Below are 26,186 nucleotides of genomic sequence, written 5' to 3' on the forward strand. Positions count from 1 at the left end.
GTCTGCCAGTGTGATTGCACTGCTTTCAATGTGTAGAAAGCACAGTTGGCACAGTCACGGTCACGTGATTTCCCAGTTAGCAACCACTTTGCTTGGTGGCGGAGTTGCAGGTCCCAATTAGGGTTGTTAAGCGAGGACTACCTGGTACGAACTTAACGGTCCGCGCTAAAAGTAAAGGATTAAGAGAAAATTAAATAATGTATTTCTTTTTGCTTTCTAAAACCCTTTTATATTAATAAGTAATAATAAAAAGTCCAAATTTGGGCTGAAAGCATGGGAAGGAAAATGTTTCCGCAGGATGGGAATGCAACAAAGCTTTCCTAAAGCTTTAAAATAGGAAAAGTACCAGTAGAAACCAACAATAAACTGTAGTATTTTGTTACAGAATCTGATTTTTATGGCAATTAATTATTAGTAAGTACACCTTTGAAAAGTAACTTTTGAGCATTAATTTAAAAAAGGGTTGGCAATCTTTTCACCCCTGAGGCTCCCCTATGGTTGTCATCACTAGGGAAAAAAGGGAAGTAGTCAGTAACATATGACCAGATTGGGTGGGCTTTCCCCCTCCCCCCATGTGTTAAGGAGCAACAAGCTTAAAAGAGTCTTAAAATACTCAATTTGTCCCTTAACTCATTTTCCACTTATCCAAAATGGGGAAAAAAATTGGACTGAGGTTTGGGGGAGGGAGATTCAAATTAGGGCACCCATTTCATCCTAGAAACCACTCCTAAAAATGCAAAAAAACAAAAATGTTCAAAAACATCAGCTCCCTTACTCTGGTCCATGGCCTACTCACCCCAATTTAGAAGACTTTGCAAAAATACTATCTAGAGAAACATAGAGTATAGTAGTCTAGCAGACAGCAAAAGCCTAAAAAGTATGTTCTCACATCTTTGGTCTAGACTTTTGTATGGAAAGATGCTCAAGACAGTATTTCTACAGGGATACATATTAAAGTCACAAAAGCAACTATCCATCCTACTCTACTGCCTGATGCAGCAAATGAAGCAGTAAATTAAGACTGAGACATGGGTATTTGTACATTTGGGAAGGCCACACAAATACACAGAAATTTAGTGTTCAGACAGAGCTACTACCTCTAGGAGAGCCAGTTTGTTGTAGGGGTTACAGACAGACTGTGAGTTCTTAAGCATAAAACTGGCTGGGTGACTTTGGGCCAGTCATTCTCTCTCATCCCTAGGAAGAAGGCAATGGCAAGCCATTTCCAAAAACCTTTCCAAGAAAACTGCAGAGACTAGTCCAAGCAGTCTCCAGGAGTCAAGGAACACACACAAAAACTACCTCTACACCAGGAGTTGTGGAATCTACATACACATTTTAATCAATGATTATTTCTTTGTTACTTGCAATTATTTATTTATTTTATGTAATTTAATTATGTTGAAATTGGAGTGACCAAATGGTCTACTAAAAAGATTCTTATGAATTTAATGAACAGAAAATTGGAATAGGCATCTTCAATTGCTATTCTATGATCACTAGTAAAGTACTTCAGAATTTTCTGATTTTCCTGTTGGAATACAGAAAAAAAAATCCAATTTCTATATTCTACATCCAGCTTCAACAGAATCTATGTTCCTTATTCTCTCCTCCTCTCTCCTGTACCACATCAGAACTCCATCAACAGGAGAGGCAAAAAAGGATAGATCTATGGGTGGGACAGGATTCTGTTGCTGCACAAGGTAACCTGTGAATACACAGACTTCCTTGTTCTCAGAACTTAGCTGCTATTCCATACCAGTCCTGGAACTGGTTAAATTAATTCCTTCCCACTGATTTCAAAAGGAGGAAATTTACTCTAAAACAATCTCCACCTCCTTATTCAAAGAAACTAAGCAGGTTTTTGGAAGCGCTTCATATTTTTAAGCATTTTCTCCACATTTTGAGATTTTACCAGGAAACATCACAAATATTCAATATGGGAGTTTCAAGAATTAGAAAATAAAACCTGAATGTGAAGGTCTGCCAGTTAGATCTTGCTTAAAATACTAATGTTTAAATAAATTTTATTGAAAGTGATATCAGATTTCCAATAAAGAATCTTTAGGAATTAGATCTAAGTTCCCAGCATTCCTGATACTTCAACTTGCATAGAGGCAAAGAAATATCACAGTGTAATAAAAAAAATCTACAAATTCTAGAAACCAGTGATTAAACATAGTAATCTTACCTCTGGTTTACTGAGACTAGATGAAACAAGAGAACCTGATCCCACATCCAGATCCCACTGTTTTCTACCACTGTTTTCTGGGTCTAAAGCAGCAATCCGTCCATCCAACGTACTTATAATTATTAATGATCTGCAAATAAAAAATATGTTCATAAGGGAGAACTAAAAATCCAAGACTTACCTAACATTAATCTGTAACCAACTTTTCAATTTATTAAGCTGTATAATTGTTTTTTCCCCCCAGCTTTATTGCCATCTTCTCCCTATCAACTTTTTCTTCCCCATAAAAAATAATTAATCAAAAGGAAGTAGTGGTTATCAATTATACAGCCCAGCTAAATCACAGTGGTCCCTAAAAAAGGTTGACAATTATCTAAATCACTTTGAGATCATTTTATAACATTAAATGTCTACATGCAATTATATAAAGCTACAAACTGGATATGTGAAAAATTTCTTTTTTTTAGTGGGCATTTTATTTTCTTCCTAGTACTTTATAGTACCTTCACTCAAATAACGATCTTTAATCTATACAAGTTAAACATTACCATTATTCTGAAACTTTGCATTCTATTCTTATAGTGCATTAGATTTGCACTACTCAAGGTTTCAAAGCTTATTTCCTGGAAAGCAACTCCCAATGGTTTAGTATTAATGCTAAACTTTATTTATTTAGCATTTCATAAACCATACCATAAGCAAACAATTTGTTTGAACCATTACAAGACAATTCTAGCCATACTGTTTCCAGGGATAAAGTATTTAGAGCAAGAATCAAAGCATCAGTTAAATATTACAGATCTGTATCTATTCATAAAATACAGTACAGTATATGGTGCTATGGAACATTAATAGTTTAACTACAAATAAATTTGCTACAATTTATGACTGAACTTTAACTGGCAGGGTATGCACAATATGCTAAATCAAACCAAGCAAGCATTTTATGCCTTGGTGAATTTAAACCAGGGCTAAAAATTGGCACCAGAGCTATTCACTGCTTCAGGTTCAATTGGGAAGAATGTGTTTTGGAATGAATGGAAGCAAGCACAAACACAACGCCTGTCTGGTATCATTATACAGGTAGTCCTTGCTTAACAACCATTCATTCAGTGACTGAAGTTATAACAGTGCTGAAAAAAACGGACTTATGACTGTTCCTTGCACTTACAACCGTTACAGCATGGTCATATGATCAAAATTTGGGCACCTAGTGAGCAGCCCGCATTTATGACAGTCGCACTGTCCCGTGGTCATGTTCTCCCACCCTGAGTGAACTGTCTCTGCTTCAATTCTCCCCATCCATCTCCCCTCCCCATCTCTGCCCTTTTGGACATTCTGCACACCATGACAGAGACGAAGAAGCTGCTGTATTCCTCCACTGCCTACCACCAGCTCCAGTGGGCTTTCCTCCCTGACCTCGTCCTTGGTGCCATCATCTTCCTCCTCCTCCTCAGTGTCCATCTCGCCTCCCCTCTGCTGCCACCAGATGGCCTCAAGCCCCATGGTGTGGGGACTCTGTCAGGGCTGGGCTCACCCCTGCCCCGTCATCCACCTTCCCAGCTGCTGGGCTCCGGATGGGCCTGCCCCACTTCAGCCAGGGGTCATACAGAGCCCTCCCTGGTGGGATAGACACCAAGGAGGAGGCAGCAAGCCCAGTGGAGAGGAGACGAGGTGAACGCAGAGGAGGAGGAAGACGATGGCTGCACCGAGGAGCGCAGGAAGGAAGGCCTACTGGGGGCAGCGGGTAGGCGGCAGTGGAATACAGTGGCAATCTTCATCTTGGCCATGCTGTGCAGGCTGGAAAAAAGGGCCCAGATGGGGGGAGATAGGCGGGTGGGGGAAGTTGAAGCAGAGGCAGTTCATGCAGGGCAGGAGAAATGAGTCAGCCTCTTCTGGCTCAGCGATTCCCTTGAAAGTGCCCCTTGCCTTGGAAGAACTGAGGCTTGGGGGTGAGAAGGATCAAGCCAGGAATGGTTTGGATCAGGATGGATGCCGTTGGGAGATGTGATCACCATTTGCAACCTTTCCAGCTGGCTTCTGACAAGCAAAGTCAATGGGGAAGCCAGCAAGAGGTCACAAGTCATGGTCACATGAGGTCCTTGCCTAACAACTGTGTGGTGCTTGCTTAACAACAGCAATCGGGATTGCTGTTGCTAAGTGGTGCAGTCATCTGATGTTTCACTTAACTACCGCTTCACTTAGCAATGGAAATTCCAGTCCCAATTAGGGTCTTTAAGCAAGGACTAACTAGCAGTTTCTTCTAGGATCATACAACTGCTGTAGAGAAGTTTCTGCTGCAGCTATACAATCCTGGAAACTGACATGGCAGCTTTAATGAGTAATATAACAGTGCTGCATTCATGTTTGCACCCATGTGTTCCAAAGCATCTCTTCCCAATAAAATCTGAAGCAGTGGACAGTCCTAGTTGGCAATTTAAGGCCTCAGGCAAACAAAAAGACTAGAGATCAGCTTCTAGAACAGGGCAGATTAGGAGAAAGAGATACATTATATTTATAAGACACCTTTTCCATATTTCAGCAAACATGTTATTTTACATGAATCAATGGTTAGATTCTATAGCAGGGAGAAGACTCTATAGCATAATGAGTCTGTTCACCTGCTTCTCTCAATGACAAGCAATTCCAACAGAGATGATTTGAATGTTAGGAATTCATAGGACCATTCATAGAGTCAGTTTGGTCTAGTGGTTAAGGTTCTGGGCTAGAAACCAGGAGTCTGAGTTCTAGTCCCTCCTTAGGCATGAAAGCCAGCGGGGTGACCTTGGGCCAGTCACTCTCTCTCAGCCCAACTCGGTGCAATGTAGACTAACCTTCTCGTGGTGCACCCCAGGCAACATGACTTGTCACGGCTAAATAGTCTACACATCTTGCTGCTGGACCTCACAAGGATTTCCCAGCAAGAAAATAGCAGCATGAACACCAAACTGCTATGCCATACGATTAAAAAAAAAAAAAAGGAGCTAACTTGACTTGTAGTAGCAGATGACAATATCTAAATCAGTAACAAAATCCAAAATGTGCCTTTTAGCCATAACTTTATCTGCCCAATATGAGTCCACCACAGATTTGGAAGAAAGGGAGATATGGCATTGATGACATGATCCTAATATGAAGTACACATTCCTGAAAGCCATATCTGATTATTATTGAATTCATTTTCTGAATTTCACAATAGCCATCTTCCAAAATTGCCTACTATATATATAAAACTTTTAAACCTAAGAATGAAACATCACTAATCAATATGACACAATTTACTAAAAGGGCAAATAAAACTTATAATGGAATTGTTTTTTCTTTTGATTATGTACCATCAAGTTGTTGTTTACTTTTAGCGACCACATAGATAGATTTTCTCTGTGTTGATCTGTCCCTAACCTGACAGATTTTTCTTTTAGTTTAAGCTATAAAAAAGATGCTTTCCAGAAAACCTATTGTGAATCAGCAAATAATTCCCTAAAAGGCAACACATGGTATAATATTCCAGTCAGAATCCCATACAATGCATGAACAGATGACAAACCAACTGCTACGGAAGGCATTTTGAACACTACATGGAGAAAGTGAGTTTTAAGAATTTGAAAAAAAGAGGCGGCCTGGCCTCTGAGTCATTCTGATTGCTGTGGGCTGCCCAGTCATTTGAGAGTCGGGCAGCATACAAGTTTAATAAAATTATTATTATTATGGACCATAGTAAAGGTAAAGGTTTCCCTTGACATGAAGTCCAGTAGTGTCCGACTCTAGGGGGGCGGTGCTCATCTCCGTTTCAAAGCCGAAGAGCTGGTGTTTGTCTGTAGACACTTCCACGGTCATGTGGCCGGCATGACTAAACGGAATGCCATTACCTGACCACTGAAGCGGTACCTATTCATCTACTCACATTTGCATGTTTTCGAACTGCTAGGTTGGCAGGAGATGGGACTAGCAATGGGAGCTCACCCCATCATGCGGATTCAAACCGCCAACCTTCTGATCAGCAAGCTCAGCAGCTCAGCAGTTTAACGCGCAGAGCCACCGCGTCCCTTTTCATTATGGACCATAGTATATGTAAAAAGGTGAAGTAATGGAAGAAGAGAACTAAGGGCAATGGAGCTGGATCAAAACAAAAACAAAACAGGAAAGGTTTTGAAAATACAGATGGGAAGTTAGTGCAAGACCTGGAATGAAGAGGAAGCAGTGTAAGGATTTATATAAATAATTTTGTAAGAGTGATGAATGCACACATGTTGGCAAAATGTTCTGAATATATTGTGAATATCAAGGTGAGGCAAAAGATCAAGACTAGAGAAAATATAGTCAAGAAGAGAGATGACCATTTACAAATAGTTTTCTGCACTGTGGCAGAGTGAATTTTTCTAACAGTGTAAAAAGAAAAAGGGAACCCTGCTACTGAAATCCATGAGGTATGTTGCTTTACATGCAAACTGTAAGTACATGAAAAACTCGAAACAGCAAAATATAACTGAACCAACAAATTATCAGTCTCTACTAACATCTGCAATCAACATAATTAGTAGTGTGAGAATTGAAGCTTAAAAACATTTCACCTATAGCAAGAATATGATGTATTTTTACATTATTAGTTCACATAAAAGTTGTTTTAAATATCTTAATTTGTTTTTCCCCAAAGAAGGCAGCTTTTAAAAACATGTAAGTCAACTAAAATGGGCAAGTTATCACTAATCAGAAAATAGCAGGAGGTAACATCTTTAATGTGATGATATCAAAATATTTCTCAGTTTGTGATTTTTGTTATGCATTTGTTTAGGAAAACCATTTAATGAAACTCTTCCTCCATGGAATTATATTTTTAAAAGTTTCCATAAATAAGCTTTTGGCAACTTGGCAACTTATACATTTCAGCTTCTATCAGTCCTAGCCAGCATAGCAAATGACGATGGATTTTGGAGCTTGCAGGTGGAGCTTTGAATTAAAAAACGCAAATGTAAGTTCTGAGACCTCCAGGGAGATTTGGAACTCTGCCTAAAAATATACAGAACCACTACCAGTTGACTATTCTGAGCTAAGTGGAACAATGCAGTGACACAATATAGTAAGGCTATTTCCTAAAAAACTGTTTCAGTTCTGGTAGACATCATTATGAATAAGCATGAAGCCCAATTTTCAATATGCTACTCAGAGACAAATTGCTCTCCATTTAATTGTCTTACTCCAGAATAAATGTTCAAAGGATGGCAACTTTAAGGATCCCTGTTTGGATCTACAGTCTTGCATAACATCTCAAGATCATTATATCTAAACTGGCACCTGGGTGATCAAATGCATTGAGTTTATCAAAATGCAAAATAAAACAAAACAAAAAACTTAAGAATCGACCAGAAAAAAGAAAACACAATTACTTTATACAATCTCAGGAAACAGGAAATTTCATATACTGCAAACCACATCCTTGCAAGAAGTAACCATAGCACATTTCTACCTCCTAGCCTGCATATCCAAAAAGCTGACCTACAGTAAGAAAAAAGTACTATCAGACTAAGTTAGTCTGACATATATATGAAAGCAGTTCTTATGAGTAAAAAAGTGAATAAAGAGTAAAAGAGAGAATAAAAATGCATTCCAACCCAACATACTGCTCACATAATTTGTACCATGTGGAAGAAAATAGGAAGCAATGGACATTTTAATGACTCTATATGAGCGTTAAATGACATAATCAGGCACTCAAATGGCAATTTAGTTATTGGATTACTGAAAAGGATAGACAGTATACTGGAGGAGGGGGAGAGGTGGTAGAAAAGGAAGACTGAAGTATAGCCAAAGCGATTCCGTCCTGTGCTGGGATGCTCGCTTTCCCCATCATGCAAAGCATTTGTGTCTCTGGAGAGAGACCCTGATTCTCCGAAAATACTGATCAACCTTTCATTGCAAGCCGAAAAGAGTGGCAAGGAATGATACCCTGTTTGGCAACACCTCCCACACCTCTCAGCCAACATGACCGACAGCCTCCTGATTTGGGAATTATAGTTCCCCCATTAGAGAGCAGCAGGTTGGGAAAGACGGAATAGAGGGAGGCGCAGAACAGGACAAAGCGACCTATAAAAGACTTCCCGATCCTTTCCCGCCTCACCTGCAACTGCCGCTTCGGGCGGGAGCTTCCACTGCTTCTTCCTCCTGCTCCCCAGAGGACGGAGCCTGGGCCACGCCGCTGGACTCATCGTCCTCCACGATCACGTCGGCTACCACCGGAAGCGCCGCAGCTGCAGCGCCACCGAGCCCTAGTCCGGGCCGGCCATCACCCTCCGAAAACGCCGCCGCCTCCCTCACGGGGACGCAGAGCGGCAAGAAGAACCAGAGGAGCACCAGGGCGGCGACGTTAGAGGAGGAGGCGGCGGAAGGAGCAGGTCGAACGCTCGGGCCTCGCGGCCCTGGCATGGAGGGACCCTCCCTCCAGTAACCCCAAAGACGTCGTTATGGCATAAGCTCCCGTTTCGCTCGGCGCAACCCCTGCCAACCGCTACCAAGGAGGATTGAATCGCTTCCCCTCAGCAGATCGAAATTTCCAGTACGCACGCGCACACCGCAACCTAACTTGCTTATGGTTTGCCAATCCCACCCCTTGTTGGCCACGTACCGGCGCACTTGTTCACAACTGAACGTGCTTGGCTTTAGTTACATATTTGTTATTATATCAATCTATCCAATCGCTGGATTGAGACTTTTTGGAGGTTCCCGCCTCTGTGGAAGAAAAGGGATGAACGCATGATAGTTGTCAACATGTATACAGAACCAATGATAATGACGCTTCTGGCTTTCTCCCGCCAATAAAAAGGCTCGTGTCTGCAAGGTTTCCATGATTGGATTAAGGAGCAACACCACTTCTGCGATTGACTTTCGCTCTTTGATTGGAGAATTTGGAGATAGCTGGTGGACTTGAGCGATTGGCTGTCGCTCTTTTCCTCTTCCTCTTCATTGGGCAAGGCCGATGCTTCCTACGTGGCCGATTCTGAGTGTTGACGGTATTCTCCAGAGCGGAGGGCTGGGGGAGGGGACGTCTTAAAGAAGCCGCAGCTCTTAAACCTCATGGGGTTACAGAAGGTAAAAATGTCCTCAACATAACGTTTAACAATTCTTTCATATCTGGCTGGGACCGAATAAGGAATGTTCATATATTTCTGTGTATAGAAATTCTAGTTCTACATAGGAAAGAGGAGCCAAGCTCAACCAGATCTGATCTGGACGCACAACATAACGAGTTGGGAAATGATAAAATGAATGGTACACTTCGGACAAGGAGGGGATGTATTTGAATGCTGCATCGGTTGTTTCCTGCAATTAAAACATTCGTAGCTGAGGAAGAAGTGGAGAGAACCGAAAGCGTTTTTTACAGATGCTCTTGTTTTATTTGCATGCTTGTTTTATTTGCAAGCAGGTCTTCATATGGGGAAGCATTCAAAACCAGACCCCTCAATTGCTCCCTGAAGTGGTTCAACCCAGCGTTAGGACTCTGACGCTCTTCCAGATGCCGAGTCTAACGGCTTCTTTCTAGAGGTGACTAGTTTGAGCAGGACTGGAAAACCTCAAGGGGATTAAAAGCAACCTTTCTGCCAATGGTTTGAATCATAGCAACAATGATATGGCTTCTATACCTGGCGGTACCATTCCGTTCCCATGCTTAAAAACTTTCTAGACGCCGTATCTTTGATGAATAAACACGAGAGAACTCTGCTGTCCTCAAAAAAGGATCAAGAAATAACAGCACCCTAGTAATTTGGCAATATGAAATATACATTCGTTTGCAAAAAAAAGTTACATGTTAAGAGTGGAAATACAGTAGATTAGTGCAGAAAAAAATGTGAGAATGGAATAGAACATTGATTGTGTGCCATCAAGTCGCTGTCGACTCCTAGAGAGCAGATGAATTTATACTGTGTATTTAAAGGACATTTTATTTCATTCCAAAGATGACGTTACTCTTACTGGAAATTCAGCCCCCCCCAACTCCAATTTGAAAGAAAATTCTGTCCATGTAAATTATATATGTACAGCAGTTTTTCTCCTGATAGGGGTAATTTCTGATCACAGAAATCGCAACCGAAGAGATAAGGGTTAGAGGCCAGATCTGCAAAGAGGTGCAGAAATCTGTTTCAACCCTAATTACTGAGGATATTTAACCGTAGGTGTGTCAGACACCAGGTATGACGTTTGATATTGAGGTCTGGCAAAAAGACATTTTAAAAGTACATAGATACATTATTGTGTGATTAAACGATTAACCCTGTAGCAGCGGTTACTCATTGTGGCTAGAATACATCTACTCATGCCACCAGGAAGAAAAAAAATCCTTGCGTTCAAATCAGCTGAATGCCGGGATGCAGCCTTTTGGCGGTCTCGTGCAATTGTAAGCGGTACTCTAACTCCCATGTGCACCTAGAGGAAGTAAGCGTTTGCGAGGGGAGAGGCGGCCTTAATCAGGAACCGAGTCCCCGAGTGGTGGTTCGGGGTAATCGCAAGAGCCAAGGTGAAGCCCGAGGGGGCGAGAGGCGGCGGGCGGGGTCTCGTCATGCGGCACCGGACGGAGCCGCTCACTTTTCTCTATAGGACGCTGGCAGCGGAAGGGGGAGTCGAGTCGAGAGTTCTGCAGAAAGCGCGCGTGCAAAAGCCGAGGCTGCTCAGCACCAGCCACGGGGGCGAGAATATGACAGAAGAAGCCAAAAAACTGGCCGCCTGTGCTGCGGTAAACAATCACGTGCAGGTAGGGACCTCTTTTTGCAAGGAAATACATTTCTTTACTATTGGTTTTGGAACTTTGCTCTTTTTAGGCGTTATGAAATTCGTACCCTGCCATTTATAGACGGCTGCAATTAGTTTTCACCAGACAAGGTGTGGTTTTTACAGATTTTATGTGTATCGAAACTGCCGCTTGTTCTGAAGTTGGTTGAACGATTTCTGAACAGATCAAGGGCAAAGGACTTGTCTTGCTCAAAATGCAAAGCACTACGATTCTCAGCAGTACCTCCACCATTGGAATTGGATTTGCTGGGAGTTGTAGTTCATACTCAGGTGAAGGACTTCGTCCCATACCGTGAGTTAGATGGTCCCATTTGTTCCAAAAATGACCCATTGATCTGACTGGAGTTGTAATTTGGGTTACCTTGCTTGCAAATTAAATATGTGTTCTTAGCTCATTCTGTGCATACTTACTGAGAAGTAAGGTCCCTGATAAGACTCTTCAGGTGTTGGTTTTTCAGGTGCCACACAATATTTTTAAGGTGCAAAGCATGATTATGAGAAGCAGTTGTTTGAAAATGCATATCATACACACAGTCGTCAGACAGCTACTACATATATTAGGTTAACTGGTAGCCAATTGTATTATTTAACTGTACAGATTGGTATTTCTTTTAGTTTAGAGAAATTGGGTTTGATGTTTGCCTTTTTTTTTTTAGCATCCTGTTCACAGAAGAAGAATTAGGTTTTTATACTCAGCCACGCTTGTTTTACTTGTCTATATGAGACACATTTTTGCCTCCTTTAGAAGCCAGGACTATCACTACTTGAAAGAAAGAAGTACCACAACATACTGTTTAGTAATCATGTATTACAATTTCTGTGTTGATCTGCCAAAGGGAAATGTTTATGCTCCTTTGTAGACTAATCATGTCCTTGGAATTGGAAGTGGATCTACAATTGTTCATGCTGTACATAAACTGGGTATGTATTACTATTACTTATTTTTTTGCCCAAAGTATTTATTTTTCTAATGAGTAAAACAGTTGGACAACCTGCCTCTGAAGGAATTCTGGTTCTGTGTTATCTGGTAGATGAGCCCAGGGCAGGTAAACTGTCCTGTGCGGAGCTTATTTATTATTTATTAAATTGATTTCTATCCTGCCTTTCATTTAGGAGCTCAAGGCGAAGTATGCAGTGTTCCTTCCTCCTGTTTTTCTCCACAGCAACAACCCTGTGAAGCTGTTGTGCTGAGAGTGAGTGGCCCAAAGTTACTTAAGAGAGCTTCCATGGTGGAGGGTGGATGAGTCCAACCCCTTAACCACTGTACCACACTGGCTGTCTAAATCATACTTACAGTATTTAGATTCTTCCTACATGAGTACACATAAGTAGGGAACATATGCAATCTTCAGCTGCTGTTATTCCTTCGATTTTTATTGGATTATTACTATATGTGATCGATTCTGCCTCAGCGGTGAACATAAGCCAAACTGGATTCTAGAAACGTTTCAGTTTAAAAATCCTTTTAAGTTATATCAACTAATTCCCACACATGATACAAACTGAAATGAAAAGTTCCAGGCTTTACTTGCCATTGATTCTTTATAATTGGTTTGTATAAAAAAATAACCCCCCAAATTGTTACAGATTTCAGACTGGTGGTTAACTACTCTACAATTGTATAGTACTGTACTTTCAATTTCTACATTTGGGTAAACCTTGAGACAGTATAAGGTAATGGTTGTCACTGCACTGACATGCAAGACTGTTGGAGAGTTTTTCATTTCAAAAATTTTAACTAGCCAGTGTGAGTTGAATCATTGTTACGACACAGTAGTTTGTTGAGTAATTAAAAATAGTCTGTTAGAAAGCCTTTAGACCTGTCATTGGCTAATACCCTGTTTCTGCAAAATCAGTCACGGGTGGCGTTTGCTCTTTTGTACCATGCTAGGCCCTGGGGATGATCAAAAGTTGTATGAACTTCTGGGAAGAACAGTGAAATGCGACCCAAATTCCTCTGGAATGTGGCTTTGCCCAATATAGAAGAAGCTGCTAGGAAGATTCAGGCATATCTATCACATTATTCCCTTTCCGGGTGAGAATGTTATATGGAGCACAAAAAAGTAGTAAGAAATATTAGGTCAAATAAATTAAAAGCCCAAGAGAAGATAAAGGGAAGGAAGTATATCTGAAACTAATTTATACCGACATAGTTCACTGTACCTTTACATATTTTCTATCCTTTCAAACGATCCTTGTTTCCACCACATCCATATATCGCTTCATACATTACTTTTTCTTTTTTAAATTTCTCACCACTTTCTCAGGAACTCATCAGCTTCATCTACTTTCTTGGTCTTAATTCTCATCCATTCTCTCTATTGACCAAATCACCGTAATCTGCTTTTTTTAAACACAAGTCACTCTCATACTCAATCTACTTTCATTCAGTGCCCATTCCTTCTTGACCCTCTTGCTTGTTTTACCATACACACTTCTTAATCATACGTTTGTTCTGACATACCCAATTTTCACTTCCAAAAAAAATAAAATGGGCAGAAGCATGATCTTATATACAGCAATTTTAACTTTTTTTCACCAAATACTCATTTTTCTTTACAGACCACATAGTACCTATTACCTGTTCACTCCATTTTTCATGTCAACCACATCCACCTCAGTCTTTCATATGTTAATTTTCAGAACCGTACTCCTTGTTGCATCATACAATCTCTTTAACATTTGCTGCAAATCATGTATATTCTCAGTCAACAACATGGCATCATTTTCATACAAGAGTGCACATAGTACATTCATGTTCCCAACCAACAGGCCACTAGCATCATCACAAGCATTCTTATGCATTTATCCATAAATCCATGTTAAAACCAGCGGGTGCCAGCCCTCTGCAGTGGAGCATCACACATTCATTTTTTATCAGTCAAAGCAAATATTTGTAGCTCTGGGTTGAACTGTGGAGTCCTTGGTGCTCTCTGAGCCTCGATGTTTTTTTGCAGACGTTTCATTGCCAGACTAGGCAACATCTTCAGTGCAAAGAGGGAGTGGGCCTTGCTCTCAGTGAGGCACTTTTTGATAAAGTTGAGCAGGTATCCATTTTGTTGGAAGATGCTATACAGATGATCTTTTTCTTTTTTCTGGTATTCTGGGTTGCTGCAGTGTGTAAGTGCTTATCTGAATAATCTTCTTACACAGCTTCTCTTGTGTAACAATCCAACCTCCCTCACCACCCAACCCACTACAACCCAACCAATGGAAACTATGGAAAGGATAACACTGCCATACATCAGAAACATCTCAGAAACCACCAACAGACTGTTAGAACCACATGGCATCACTGTAGCACATAAACCAACTAAAACTCTTCAAAACATATTAAGCAACCCAAAAGACCCAATAGCCCAAGAAGAAAAAACAGGGGTTATGTACAACATACATTGCAAAGACTGTAACAGCCACCATGAAGGACAGACAGGCAGAAGACTAGCAGAGCGCATCCACAAACACCAACTAGCAGTCAGAAGACACAGTGAGAACTCCTTAATCTCACAACACATGGACAGACTCAACCATAGTTTCAACTGGGAAACTGTGAGCATCCTAAACCAAGCCAAATCCCAAAATGCCAGAGAATTCCTGGAAGCCTGGCACTGTCGCAGCAGCCATCAACAGACACATAGAGGTAAACAACATTTACATACCATTCAAAAGAGACAATAGAAAAGCCAAAAGACAGTACATTCCCTTGTCATCAATCAACACCCAGATATGCAAAAATCAACACTAGGATTAACACCAGATGAACCATCAAACAGCACAATACACCCTAATCAAGGAACTATTAACTCAGGCAATCAACCAAGCAGCAAACAACAGCCCAATCAAAGAACTCCCAAGGAGAGAACAACACCCCCACCAACACAAGCAGGGCAAGCCACGGTATATAAACTGAGAGCAAGGCTCACTCCCTCTTTGCACTGAAGATGTTGCCTAGTCTGGCAATGAAATGTCTGCAAGGCTCAGAGAGCACCAAGGACTCCACCATTCATTTTTATTTCCTGCTCAGTGTTGACCATTTGCTAAGCTTTCCATTTATTTTCACACTTGCCTTCTAGGAATTTATATCTATTCCAAAAAGTCTTTCAGATATGTGCCAAGTGACATACCAATTCCCTCAAAAATCACACTATGAAGCATTCCATTCCAAGTGTCAACACCCTTCTTAAAAAATAATACTTGGTAGGTTCTCAGCTACAGGGATTTACTCAATGATGTATATTCCTGTTATTCTGCATGGCTTCTTGTGTGTTTTTGCAGGTAGCAAACGTTTCTTTGAAAACCAGTAACTCATCCTATTGATTGATTGATTGGATGTATAACTTGTTATCTGATTGATTGGATGTATATGGCTGCCCAGCTCACAAAAATGCAACTCTGGCCAGGATAATAAAAACAGAATTACAGTAAAACAAAAACAACAAAAGACATGTACTATACCTTATGGGTCAATCTTATTTAATATCCTGGCACCAATGTCTAGGGAACAGCCAGGTCTTCAAAACCTTCCTGAAAGCTAACAGCATTCATCCCATTACAGGTAGTCCTCGGCTTACGTCCATTAATTAAGTGACCATTCAAAGTTACAGCAGTGCTGAAAAAATGGACGTACAGCTGGTCCTTGAAGTTCCGGCCATCGTGGCACCTCCATGGCCACATGATTGCGATCTGGGTGCTTGGGTGCCTGGCTAGTAATTATGATACTGCAGGGAGCTGTGGTCACTTGATTGCCATTTGCAACCTTCCCTGCTGGTTTCCCACAAGCAAAGCGAATGGGGAAGCTGGCAGGGAAGGCCTGGTAAGTTGCTCCTGCTCACAGTATACACCCCTCGCCTCCCAGGCCCTCCCCCAGCCTCCCATTATTTATGTGCAGCTTGTGCCAGCCATCCCAGGCCCTCCCCTGGCCGCCTGTGACTCACATGCAACCTGCACAGGTCCTCCCCTGGCCTCTAGCCTTCCCCTGTGGCACCCCCACGGCATCCCCGCACTCGCTTAATGACCCACATGTCTTGGGGTTATGACAGCAACTGGGATTGCCCAGGATTGCTGTCGCTAAATGATGTGGCCATGTGATGTCTCGCTGGTAGCTTAGTTGAGAAGGACATGGGTAAGTGAGGGTGAGTGAGTGAGTGTGTCTGTGTGTGTGTGAGAGCGAGCGAGCGAAAGAGCAAACATGCATTGTAACCAGTATGATAAAGTCTTGCTGCTACTTTAAATTCTCTGGGTCTCGGCGTATTCCAAAGAACCTGATGTGCCTCAAGTGTTCCAAGTGATTTGGGTGTGTTCCTCATTATTCCCTGCTGTTCACCAGGGCTGTGTGTCTTGTCTGCTCTAGCTGCACCTATCTGGAAAACCCAGGTGGAAAGCAAGGGGGGCTTACAAGATCGGTGTGCCTCAACAGGCTGTGAGTGTGTGAGTGAGTCACCATAAGCCATATGTAACAGCACCTCCCAGAGGAGAGGAACTGCCCGAATGTAGAGGCCACTGCCAAGAAAACATGTCTCCTTCCACATGATGTCCTGGAATGGGCTGTCCCTCGATGCTCAGGGAATCTTTTCTGAATGCTTCAATACAAAACAATTTTTAGAATTGATTCCAGGGAGCCACTTTAAAAAAGAATATATTTAATAATTTTGCAGAATGGGTGTTGGATAGCTAACTCTTTGCTTCTTGTTGCCTAATGATACAAGTGATTGGCATTTTCACCAGAGATTGAGACATAGGAATTGTTTTTGCTGAATAGAAAGTAAACTATGAAGCAACAGTATTGTGATTTGTTTACTTAATGTTGCCCTCTTTTGCAAGCCAAATGAAGCCTGGTAACAAGCAATTTTTAAATGGAGACATTTGAGCAGAAACCTATTAATATGGATTGTTCTTATTGGTTTACATCATAGTAAATCCAGTAATTTTTCTCCTACAGCTGAGAGAGTGAAAAAAGAGAATCTCAACATAGTTTGCATACCTACATCTTTTCAGGTAAATTCTTCTTTTTAACAATTTATTGACTGTTAGTGGGTGATTGGCAGTTCTCATCTTGGAATCTATAATTCAGATTTCTAAATTCCATTGAATTCACGGGGACTGACTTTTTAGCAGACCTACCTAAGTCTCTTCTAGCCATCCTATCCACCATCTTTCTTTGTCCTTAGCTCTCTCTGTCTCTCTTACACACTCATGTAGTACATTCCCTTTCTCCTTAACCTTATTGAGTCTGCAATGGGGCAGGAAGGAAAATCTCTAGAACTCTAGAAATCCCACAGTTGGAAGCCCCATAGTCAAACCTAACTGAGAGTATTAAGAGAGGTTATTGGGCTCTTGAGTCAGCATTTGCCACTTCTGTCTCCCAATCTCAAACCTCAGGCAGGTCACACACAGACCAGTCTATGTGTGGATGGGTCTTCAAGGCCCAGGACTTAAAGCTTAGGAGAAGTCAGTGATAAGAACAAACCATAAGTTGCCTGTAACACATCTGCCCCAGCAATCTATTTCTTCATGGAAAATGGTGCATGTGTGTGCGTACACATACATATACAGTATATACATAGTTTAATTGGCTTTGATTTTATAATATGAATGAATCACTTTATTGGCCAAAGACTATGACAAGATGCATACAAATAAAAGTTTTAAAATAGAAATAACAATAAAATAATAGTTCCAATCAAATTACTGAAATATTTTTATAAATACTGAGAAACAATCTTTCCTTTTAATTTCTCTGTAGGCACGTCAGTTGATTCTGCAGAATGGGTTAACCTTAAGTGACTTAGACAGACATCCTGAGGTAAGATGGTTGGATTGTTCTTAGGCTCTTTGTCCCACTGTCCAGTTCTCAGTTAATGCTTTTTAGTGATGATCTAATCATCAACATAAAAGAAAAAAAGTAACAGGAAATAAAATAACAGAATATTTAAAATCTTGACTCTTGTCAAAACAAAACTAATTCAAAGGTGACTTGTTCCCCCCCTGGAAAAAAATTCACTGAACCAACCTTTACAACCTTGTACATAAATAACTCTCTAGGAGTACACTGTCACCTTACCAGTAGTAGTCCAACCACAATTTATCTAAAGCCTATCATAAATGGATAATTACAAATACTGAGAGAATATAATTTAACACGTTGACGTATTTGAACCTTAATTTTCTTCCAAAGAATCTGGTTCACCATAATATTCATATCCAACCAATAAGGAACTGCCAGTAAGTAGAATTGATAATTGGCATTGTGCGTGCACACTCTTGCTCTCTCTGTATCAGCCTAGATACATTGTTCATTTTTACCACATTTATTCTATCCCACAAATTTAGGTATATTTTCGCCTATCTCTTAACGCCTCCTTTGATCTGGTTTTAAATATTTATCTCCACTAAATGGATACTTTCATTGTTGTTTATTCGTTTAGTCGCTTCCGACTCTTCGTGACTTCATGGACCAGCCCACGCCAGAGCTTCCTGTCGGTCGTCAACACCCCCAGCTCCCCCAGGGACGAGTCCGTCACCTCTAGAATATCATCCATCCATCTTGCCCTTGGTCGGCCCCTCTTCCTTTTGCCTTCCACTCTCCCCAGCATCAGCATCTTCTCCAGGGTGTCCTGTCTTCTCATTATGTGGCCAAAGTATTTCAGTTTTGCCTTTAATATCATTCCCTCAAGTGAGCAGTCTGGCTTTATTTCCTGGAGGATGGACTGGTTGGATCTTCTTGCAGTCCAAGGCACTCTCAGAATTTTCCTCCAACACCACAGTTCAAAAGCATCGATCTTCCTTCTCTCAGCCTTCCTTATGGTCCAGCTCTCGCAGCCATATGTTACTACAGGGAACACCATTGCTTTAACTATGCGGGCCTTTGTTGTCAGTGTGATGTCTCTGTTCTTAACTATTTTATCGAGATTTGTCATTGTTCTTCTCCCAAGGATTAAGCGTCTTCTGATTTCCTGACTGCAGTCAGCATCTGCAGTAATCTTTGCACCTAGGAATACAAAGTCTTTCACTGCTTCTACATTTTCTCCCTCTATTTGCCAGTTATCAATCAAGCTGGTTGCCATAATCTTGGTTTTTTTGAGGTTTAGCTGCAAACCAGCTTTTGCACTTTCTTCTTTCACCTTCATCATAAGGCTCCTCAGTTCCTCTTCATTTTCAGCCATCAAAGTGGTATCATCTGCATATCTGAGATTGTTAATGTTTCTTCCAGAGATGTTAACTCCAGCCTTGGATTCCTCAAGCCCAGCTTGTCGCATGATGTGTTCTGCATACAAGTTGAATAGGTAGGGTGAGAGTATACAGCCCTGCCGTACTCCTTTCCCAATCTTAAACCAGTCCGTTGTTCCGTGGTCTGTTCTTACTGTTGCTACTTGGTCGTTATACAGATTCTTCAGGAGGCATACAAGATGACTTGGTATCCCCATACCACTAAGAACTTGCCACAATTTGTTATGGTCCACACAGTCAAAGGCTTTAGAATAGTCAATAAAACAGAAATAGATGTTTTTCTGAAACTCCCTGGCTTGGATACTTTCATAGGGATTGTAATTCCTAGGTATGAGGGGGAGATGGGCGGTGAATAAATTTATAAATAAACAAATTTGGTAGATTCTGAACAGTAAACAAATCCTAAATCTCTACTAACATCCTTAGAAACTTCACTTCCAATAGATGACTTGATAGAAGAATGTAGTAGAAACAAGGATGGTTTGCAAGTAGTGTAGTGGGGTGGTCACCTTAAGTGGGGTGCCCCCCAGACATGTAATTCCCAGAATAGCCCTTTGGTCATGTTGTCTGGATATTCTAGGAATTGTAGTCACCGCATACCTGAAGGACAATAGAATGGATAAGGCTGCGTTAAGGTCATAATTGGAAGCCTTTCCACGGATGTCATCTCTTTCCAACTAGACATGTGAAACCTCACGATGCAGTGATGGTGGTCTCCTTTGTAGAAAACTTCCCAGGGAGAATCCCTGGAACCTACCATTTTCATTTTAAAACCAGATAAAGATGTCTTCCTACTTGACTGCCCTTTAAATCTCAGCTGTGTTAATTTCTTATATTGTTGCCTGTCGTAATACTTCCATTGCTTTTACCATTCATTTTAGATGTTACTGTTGTCTGGTTCTCAAGAGGTGTAGCTACCACCCCAGAATTACTTTCTACTAGGCTTGGGCAGATCATTCAGCAAGATTATGCCGGGCTGCTGTGTGTTTCTATTTTTGTTTTTATATTGTGTATTTTGTGTCTTTTTATTATTATTATTGTAAGCCACCTAGAGTCACATAAAAGGGAGATGGGGGGGCTATATAAACTGAATGAATGAACGAACAAGCAAGCACAAGGGCCTCCTGTGCCCAGATGACTTTTAAAGCAGCCACTTGACTTTTCACCTTTGAGAAGCAGATCCAAAGGGCTGCCTTACTGAAAGATCTGCACTGGCCTACTTTCCTCCTCCTCGAAGTGTTTTGTGTATGTATTACAAATTGTTCTTTTTTATGTAGTTGAATGTTGCTATTGATGGAGCTGATGAAGTTGACTCAGACCTCAGTCTTATCAAAGGAGGAGGGTAAGAAATAATTTCTAATTCTGTGTTCATAGATAAAGTACAAAATGGATAAGTAGATATTATCAATTAGATAAAAATATCTGAGTTGATCTCCAGTAGTATATGCAGGTCTTGATCTGAAAGATATAATTTGTAGGTTTATAAGTTAAATGTCTCATTATTAAATTGCTGAAAGTAACTTGTAATTGTGGTTGCTGTGGTTAAAAGATAATCATTTTTTTTTCTGTTGAATTCTTGTAACAGGGAATTAAAAGGAGTACCTGGAATGTGGATTTTCCTTCTAACAATATTTGCTTGAATATATACATGAATGTCTTATAGCTTCAGAGATACTGTCTGCCTTCCTGTGCATAGCTCAGTAACTCTTACTGACTACAGTGGAATTTAAATGCCCTGTCAAGGCAGAAGTGAAGAAACGTACTTATGTTCAGTAAATATTACCTTTTCTGTTGCTGAGGACAACTATTTGGAGAGCATGTATGTGTACTGACCCTGTTCTTCATGTGGATTGCCATTATTTTGTGAGGGAGATAATGAGTGATCTTGTTTTTTTGTGAATCCTTGAGTACAGTGGTGAATTAATACAATTTGTGGGTAGAGGAAAATAAAACATGCTTGAATTTAAATTTGGTGTTCAATCTGCTGATTGGTTTGTGTAAGTAAGCTTGCAAACTGTTCTCGTTTCCTTCAGGGGTTGCTTGACACAGGAGAAGATAGTGGCTGGTTGTGCAAAAAGCTTCATAGTTATTGCTGATTACAGGTAAAATGATCTAGCACTCCTTGTTGCTGTTTCCCTTTTCAGGAGCTGCAGAAAGGGCTATTTTTATTCATAGTGGGTTTTCACATGAATTTGTATCAGAATGATATATTTGGTCCAGTTTTACTTAAGCTCTCAGAGATTGAGACGTTACATTATGTGATGTCCCCATGTATGAGGTTTTATGTGACTTCCATGTAAAATGCTCTATTTTTACACAGTGTATATCCTGTGTGGTATTTTTACTTTCTATAAACCACCAAGAGGCAGTACACAACTGGTTTCATTCTTTATTGGGCCATGTCAGACTTATTTGGCTACATACATCTGATGAGTCTCCATATAGGATGAAGCCAGTCACATCCTACTTCCTGGTGGTTTCTATAAAGTAAAAACACCTGAGCTTGTATGCAACTTCACAAATACGTAGATTATATATCTCATTTATTATGTATTATATAATATCAATATTAAGCAGTACATATTTAGTATGTATGTAAAATGTTCTCACACTGACATATTGGTGCCTTGCTTACTCCTCTGTGCCTCCCCTAACACTCTGCTGTATAATGAATGGCTCATCCTTTCAACCCAGCTCAGATGTTCATTAGATAATCAGCAGTGTCCTCTGTAGTCACACACACAAACCTGAAATTCTGTATCACCTGGTGAGCATTTGCCTTACTGTTGCTCGGTGTTTGAAGGCAATGTGTTCTGGCTTTCAGGAGTAGTCAGGATGTCCTAGCAAGTTGAAGTTTGTTTACAGATTTCTGATGTTATTGCTACCATCATCAAAAGAATAACATTTGCTGTAATATTAATGCACATCTTGTTTTAACCCATGTTCTTGTAGAAAAAAGTCTAAAAACCTTGGAGAACAATGGAAGAAGGGGATTCCTATTGAAGTCATCCCAATGGCCTATGTACCAATCACTAGGCTTCTGGCAAAAAAGTTTGGAGGTTTTACAGAGCTGAGGATGGCTGTCAATAAAGCTGTATGTATAAATTAAGGTTGATAATCTGGATGATGTTGGTGTATGGAAACAGTTATTGTTTCTTCTTGCCTTTTCTGAGTGGGTGGGCAGGTATACTTTTGCTATTAATAAATTACTAGCATTACAGAGGTTCAGGAAGTGCCAAATAAAGAAAAGTTCTGCTTGAAGCTGTCTATACTTGCATAAGTCAACATAGTATTGTTTATTAAGATTTGCCACATATTAGCTGGATGAGTAAATTTATTGTTCCAGGTTTTTTTCCCTTACTGTAAGCCTTGGGACTGACTCTTAAAATACTGTACTGGCTCCTAGCTGGCTCCTGCTAGCACAATTCAAAGACCTGAGACCAAGATGAACTTTCTCACCTCCTATCCATTTGCAGGGAGTGTTATATTGGCATCTTGACAGTTTTGCAAATGGAGACAGGGAACCAGCCACCAGTAGTGTTCCTAGCAAGCTTTTCTCTTCAGATGACACACACAGGAGCACCACTGCTGTCAAACAGTAAAGCTGATTCTCCTGGGGGATCAAAAGCCTATCACAGCCTCCGAAGTTCAAGCCAAGTGTTTACTATAGTAGAATTTTAGCTTGGGAATAATTTTAACAGTCTTTGCCAGCTCTGTGCCCTCCAGATATTTTATTTTATTTTTGAAAATTTTAACCTGTCCAGTGGCCAAAGCTGTCTGGAAAGGTTACAGTAAAACACACTAAAATGCAATCTGAATGAAAAAGTATATAATAGAATTTTAAAAATACAAAATAAAAACACGTGCAAATAGGCAGCAGCATGGCAGTCATTCAAAAACCAAGAACTAACAGCCAATTAAAAAGCCTGAACAAATAGGAAGATCTTCATCTGGTGTCAAAATTATGCTAATGTGGGTGCTATTTGAGCCTTTCTGGGGAGGGAATTCCATAAAAGAGGTGCCACCACAGAAAAAGCTCTCTGTCTTGGAAAGACCCAGCTCTCTTCCTTTGGTGAGAGGGGATCTGGAGGAAGGCCTCATTAGATGGTCTTAAAGTCTGGGGAGGTACATGTGGGGGAAGGTGCTCCTTCAGGAGATTTCAGGACCATAATTCCAAGCCAGCATGGTGTAGAATTATGAGGATTGAGACCCAACAAAACTGCAGGCCACAGGTTTGAGAAAAGCTGGTTTTAACTTTTAGTTTTTAACTTTCCAGAGTAGTAATTCCATTAGTTGGTAGAAGTTGATGCTAAGAGCTTTTAGGGTTTTAAGGACTATCTGTCTTACCATGCATAAGCTTTTGGGGTGCAACCTGTGGGAATAAATAGCTTATAAGGGCCCCAATAATTTAACATCTTTGTTTGATAAGCAAAGAGGATAGGTATTCTTGATCTCTGTGTTTGCTGCTTGTTCTGTTGTTTTTTGGCTCAGAATTACACAAAATTAACAAACCTGGGTATGACTTTTTCCTCTGCAGGTTAGTTTTAGATAAATTAATGTTCACATGCAAGTCTCTGTGTATGTGTGTAATATGATTTATGACTTAAAATAAAAGGTCTTGCACACAATATTGTTACTTTTGTTAGGGTCCTGTGGTGACAGACAATGGGAATTTTTTATTGGACTGGAAATTTGATAAAGTCCATAACTGGAATGAAGTGAATATGGCAATCAAGATGATACCAGGTAGTCTTCATATTCCATTTGGTTTTAATAGTGCAAAGGATTAATTTGTAGGTCTCTGAATTATTACTTTCAGAAGCAAGTAAGGTATATTGCCCTTAGAAGGACACACATGTTCAGTGTCTTAAGATTGGGGCAAAATTGAGACTAAACTTATCCTTTCGATTTAGTTCTATAAAATCTGTAGCAAAATGATAGATAAAAACATGAATTCTTCAAATTATAACCAAAGGTTGGAGGAGTGTTAATGATGGATTTGTGAACTTTGGTGTATCCAGCAGGTGGCAGTATTGTTTCACCAAAGTGAGTTGTGTCAGAGCGATGCAAAATTCAGTGTTTTTTCCCTCATTTTCTCAATCCACTTATGTCTGGAGTCTTAATTGGTACTGGGCTAGATAACCATCTGTAAAATAATCCCTTGTTTTATGCATGGGTGCTGTAAGTACTGTGGGCAGTAAGGAAAACTGCTGCTCTATAGAAGTGCTCAATCTAGTCTCTGGATAGTGCCATGGCATAAGACCCCACCCTGCTGATCTTATATAACTGGCATAGAGTGATTTCCAAAGAGGCATCAGAAATCTTCCCTAGTGCCTTGTCTGGCTTCTCTTGCTCATATTTTGAGGCTGCAGTTTTTCTTGTTTCTTTTGCTTCTTTTTTCCTGTGAGAAAACTAGTGAGATACATGTGGGGGAAAAAAGGAAGGTAGGCAAATGTGAACTTTGCCAGGAAAAAGGATGCTTTTGCTTCTAAATGATCCCAAGATGAAACAGAGAGAGAGAGAAAATGTATTAGTATCTCTCTTGACTCCTCTTCTCCCTTCTCTCTCTTGAATACCCAAGGCAGTAGAAAAGAGAGTCCCCTGCTGCAATGCCTTTCAACCTCAGCAACTTTAAGATGTGTGGACTTCAACTCCCAGAATTCCCAGCATGCTGGGTGGGGAATTCTGGGAGTTGAAGTCAACGCAACTTAGTTGTCGAGGTTGAGAAATACTGCCCTGATATATGTAGCGTTTTAATATAGGGCATTTGTTTTTGAAGCTTTCAATATACTTCATCTCAGCTGAATTTGTATTGTAACGTGTGGTGAATATTTTCTAATGTGCAGTATTTTAGTAATGATTAAAAGTAATTGAGCTTTTTTCTTCTAGGAGTGGTGGAAACAGGTCTCTTCATCAATATGGCAGAGCGGGTTTACTTTGGCATGGAAGATGGCTCTGTCAGTGTACAGGAGAAGCCAGTCCATTGACTCCTCTCAGCTCCTCAGAGCTACTCTGCTGTCTTACAGTTCTGTAGAATTATCATCCTGACGCTAGCCTGACAACTTGCCTTAAAGCATTCAGTCTGGATCTCAGCAAATGGAGTAAAAGGTCCAGGGAATGTCATCTTAAAATCTTTTTTTTTTTTTCATGTAATTTTTTTAAAGTCATAATTTTGAATGTTTCAAACTTCATATTTTTTATATAAATAATTTGCCAAAAAAGTTACTTTGTGCAGTATTTTGATACTTTGACTGCAGTGCAATATGAGGGGAAGAAAATAAATGAAATGTGTGATATGTTTAAGTCCAAAAAAAACAAGATATATTTATGTGAAAGGGCTGTATCCAGCTAAAAACCTTTTTGGTTCTATATTTTATGCCTTTAAAAATATTTTTTAATCACAACTTTTAATTAGAGGATGTCTAGATTCTTTACAATGCAACTAATATTTCAGCAGTTGACTTTTGTAACCTGAATTGAATTTTAAGTTCTGCTTAGAACTGACTCATCATATTTTGTTTACATGTTGCCATGATCATTAATGTGTGAAAAACAGACTATGTGTCTGGACTGGCAAAATGTTTTAAGTCCAAGCAAGTGCCGCTGACACTACTCAATAGTGGCTTGAATTTATCTATGATATCAACACTGTGTGGTCAAGCCACATTTTCAAATGTTTCTGAAATAGCATGGAAGAAGCCTTGCCACAAAGATTGTTAGGCCACCATGAATAATGTATGGATTAGTCAACATTTCGATGTGTAAGTTCAGTACTCCATTATTTGTTCCTAGTAGCAAAAGATTCCAGTCTGTTTTAACAGTCATTTATGTATATGATTTGGAGTTCAATTCTTACTAAGAATTGTTAATAATTGTATGGTGATGTTAAACAAGGTGCTGTAACTAATTGCAGACAAAAAATGGACTCTTCTTGGATGAACTATAAATGTAGCAAGAATAAGACACTTAATTGTGTCATATTTCATTTCTA

At 40.2% G+C, this 26,186-nt stretch overlaps 2 protein-coding genes across 5 annotated transcripts in view; one reads left to right on the top strand and one right to left on the bottom strand.

The window, feature by feature from the left end:
* The window catches only part of EIF2AK3 (eukaryotic translation initiation factor 2 alpha kinase 3), a 36,957-nt gene extending 28,196 nt beyond the window's left edge, over window positions 1–8,761 (bottom strand). Inside the window, exons 1-2 of one of the 2 annotated variants that reach the window (XM_063300388.1) lie at window positions 8,307–8,761; window positions 2,192–2,321 (exon numbers count right to left, since the gene is read on the bottom strand). In XM_063300388.1, the coding sequence (XP_063156458.1) occupies window positions 2,192–2,321; window positions 8,307–8,611 (435 nt within the window). In that variant the 5' untranslated portion in view covers window positions 8,612–8,761. The remainder of the gene's footprint in view (window positions 1–2,191; window positions 2,322–8,306) is intronic. The other variant, XM_063300387.1, reaches the window with a different exon arrangement.
* A 470-nt stretch (window positions 8,762–9,231) lies between these two features.
* On the top strand, window positions 9,232–26,160 carry RPIA (ribose 5-phosphate isomerase A). 3 transcript variants are annotated; one of them, XM_063300391.1, is made up of 10 exons: window positions 9,232–9,274; window positions 10,778–10,931; window positions 11,830–11,890; window positions 16,908–16,963; window positions 17,712–17,771; window positions 20,473–20,537; window positions 21,229–21,297; window positions 22,148–22,289; window positions 23,842–23,941; window positions 25,085–26,160. In XM_063300391.1, the coding sequence occupies exons 2-10, from the start codon at window positions 10,875–10,877 to the stop codon at window positions 25,180–25,182; spliced, it is 708 nt and encodes a 235-aa protein (XP_063156461.1). In that variant the 5' UTR covers window positions 9,232–9,274; window positions 10,778–10,874; the 3' UTR covers window positions 25,183–26,160. The 3 variants fall into 3 exon arrangements, with proteins under 3 accessions (XP_063156461.1, XP_063156460.1, XP_063156459.1); XM_063300389.1 differs by lacking the exon at window positions 9,232–9,274 and having other exon boundaries at window positions 10,705–10,931; XM_063300390.1 differs by lacking the exons at window positions 9,232–9,274; window positions 21,229–21,297 and having other exon boundaries at window positions 10,599–10,931.
* Window positions 26,161–26,186: the final 26 nt, after the last annotated feature.

Source organism: Candoia aspera, chromosome 4 (genome assembly GCF_035149785.1).
Source record: "Candoia aspera isolate rCanAsp1 chromosome 4, rCanAsp1.hap2, whole genome shotgun sequence".
In the NCBI taxonomy this organism is placed as follows: domain Eukaryota; kingdom Metazoa; phylum Chordata; class Lepidosauria; order Squamata; family Boidae; genus Candoia; species Candoia aspera.

What these genes read in the sequence shown, in the direction of transcription:
- RPIA (XM_063300389.1), top strand. Translation starts at nt 10,740, where the DNA reads ATGCGGCACCGGACGGAGCCGCTCACTTTTCTCTATAGGACGCTGGCA. An exon ending in TCATGCTGTACATAAACTGG is followed by an intron (nt 11,891 to 16,907) that starts GTATGTATTACT and finishes TTTCTCCTACAG; the next exon opens with CTGAGAGAGTGAAAAAAGAG. An exon ending in GGATGGCTGTCAATAAAGCT is followed by an intron (nt 22,290 to 23,841) that starts GTATGTATAAAT and finishes TACTTTTGTTAG; the next exon opens with GGTCCTGTGGTGACAGACAA.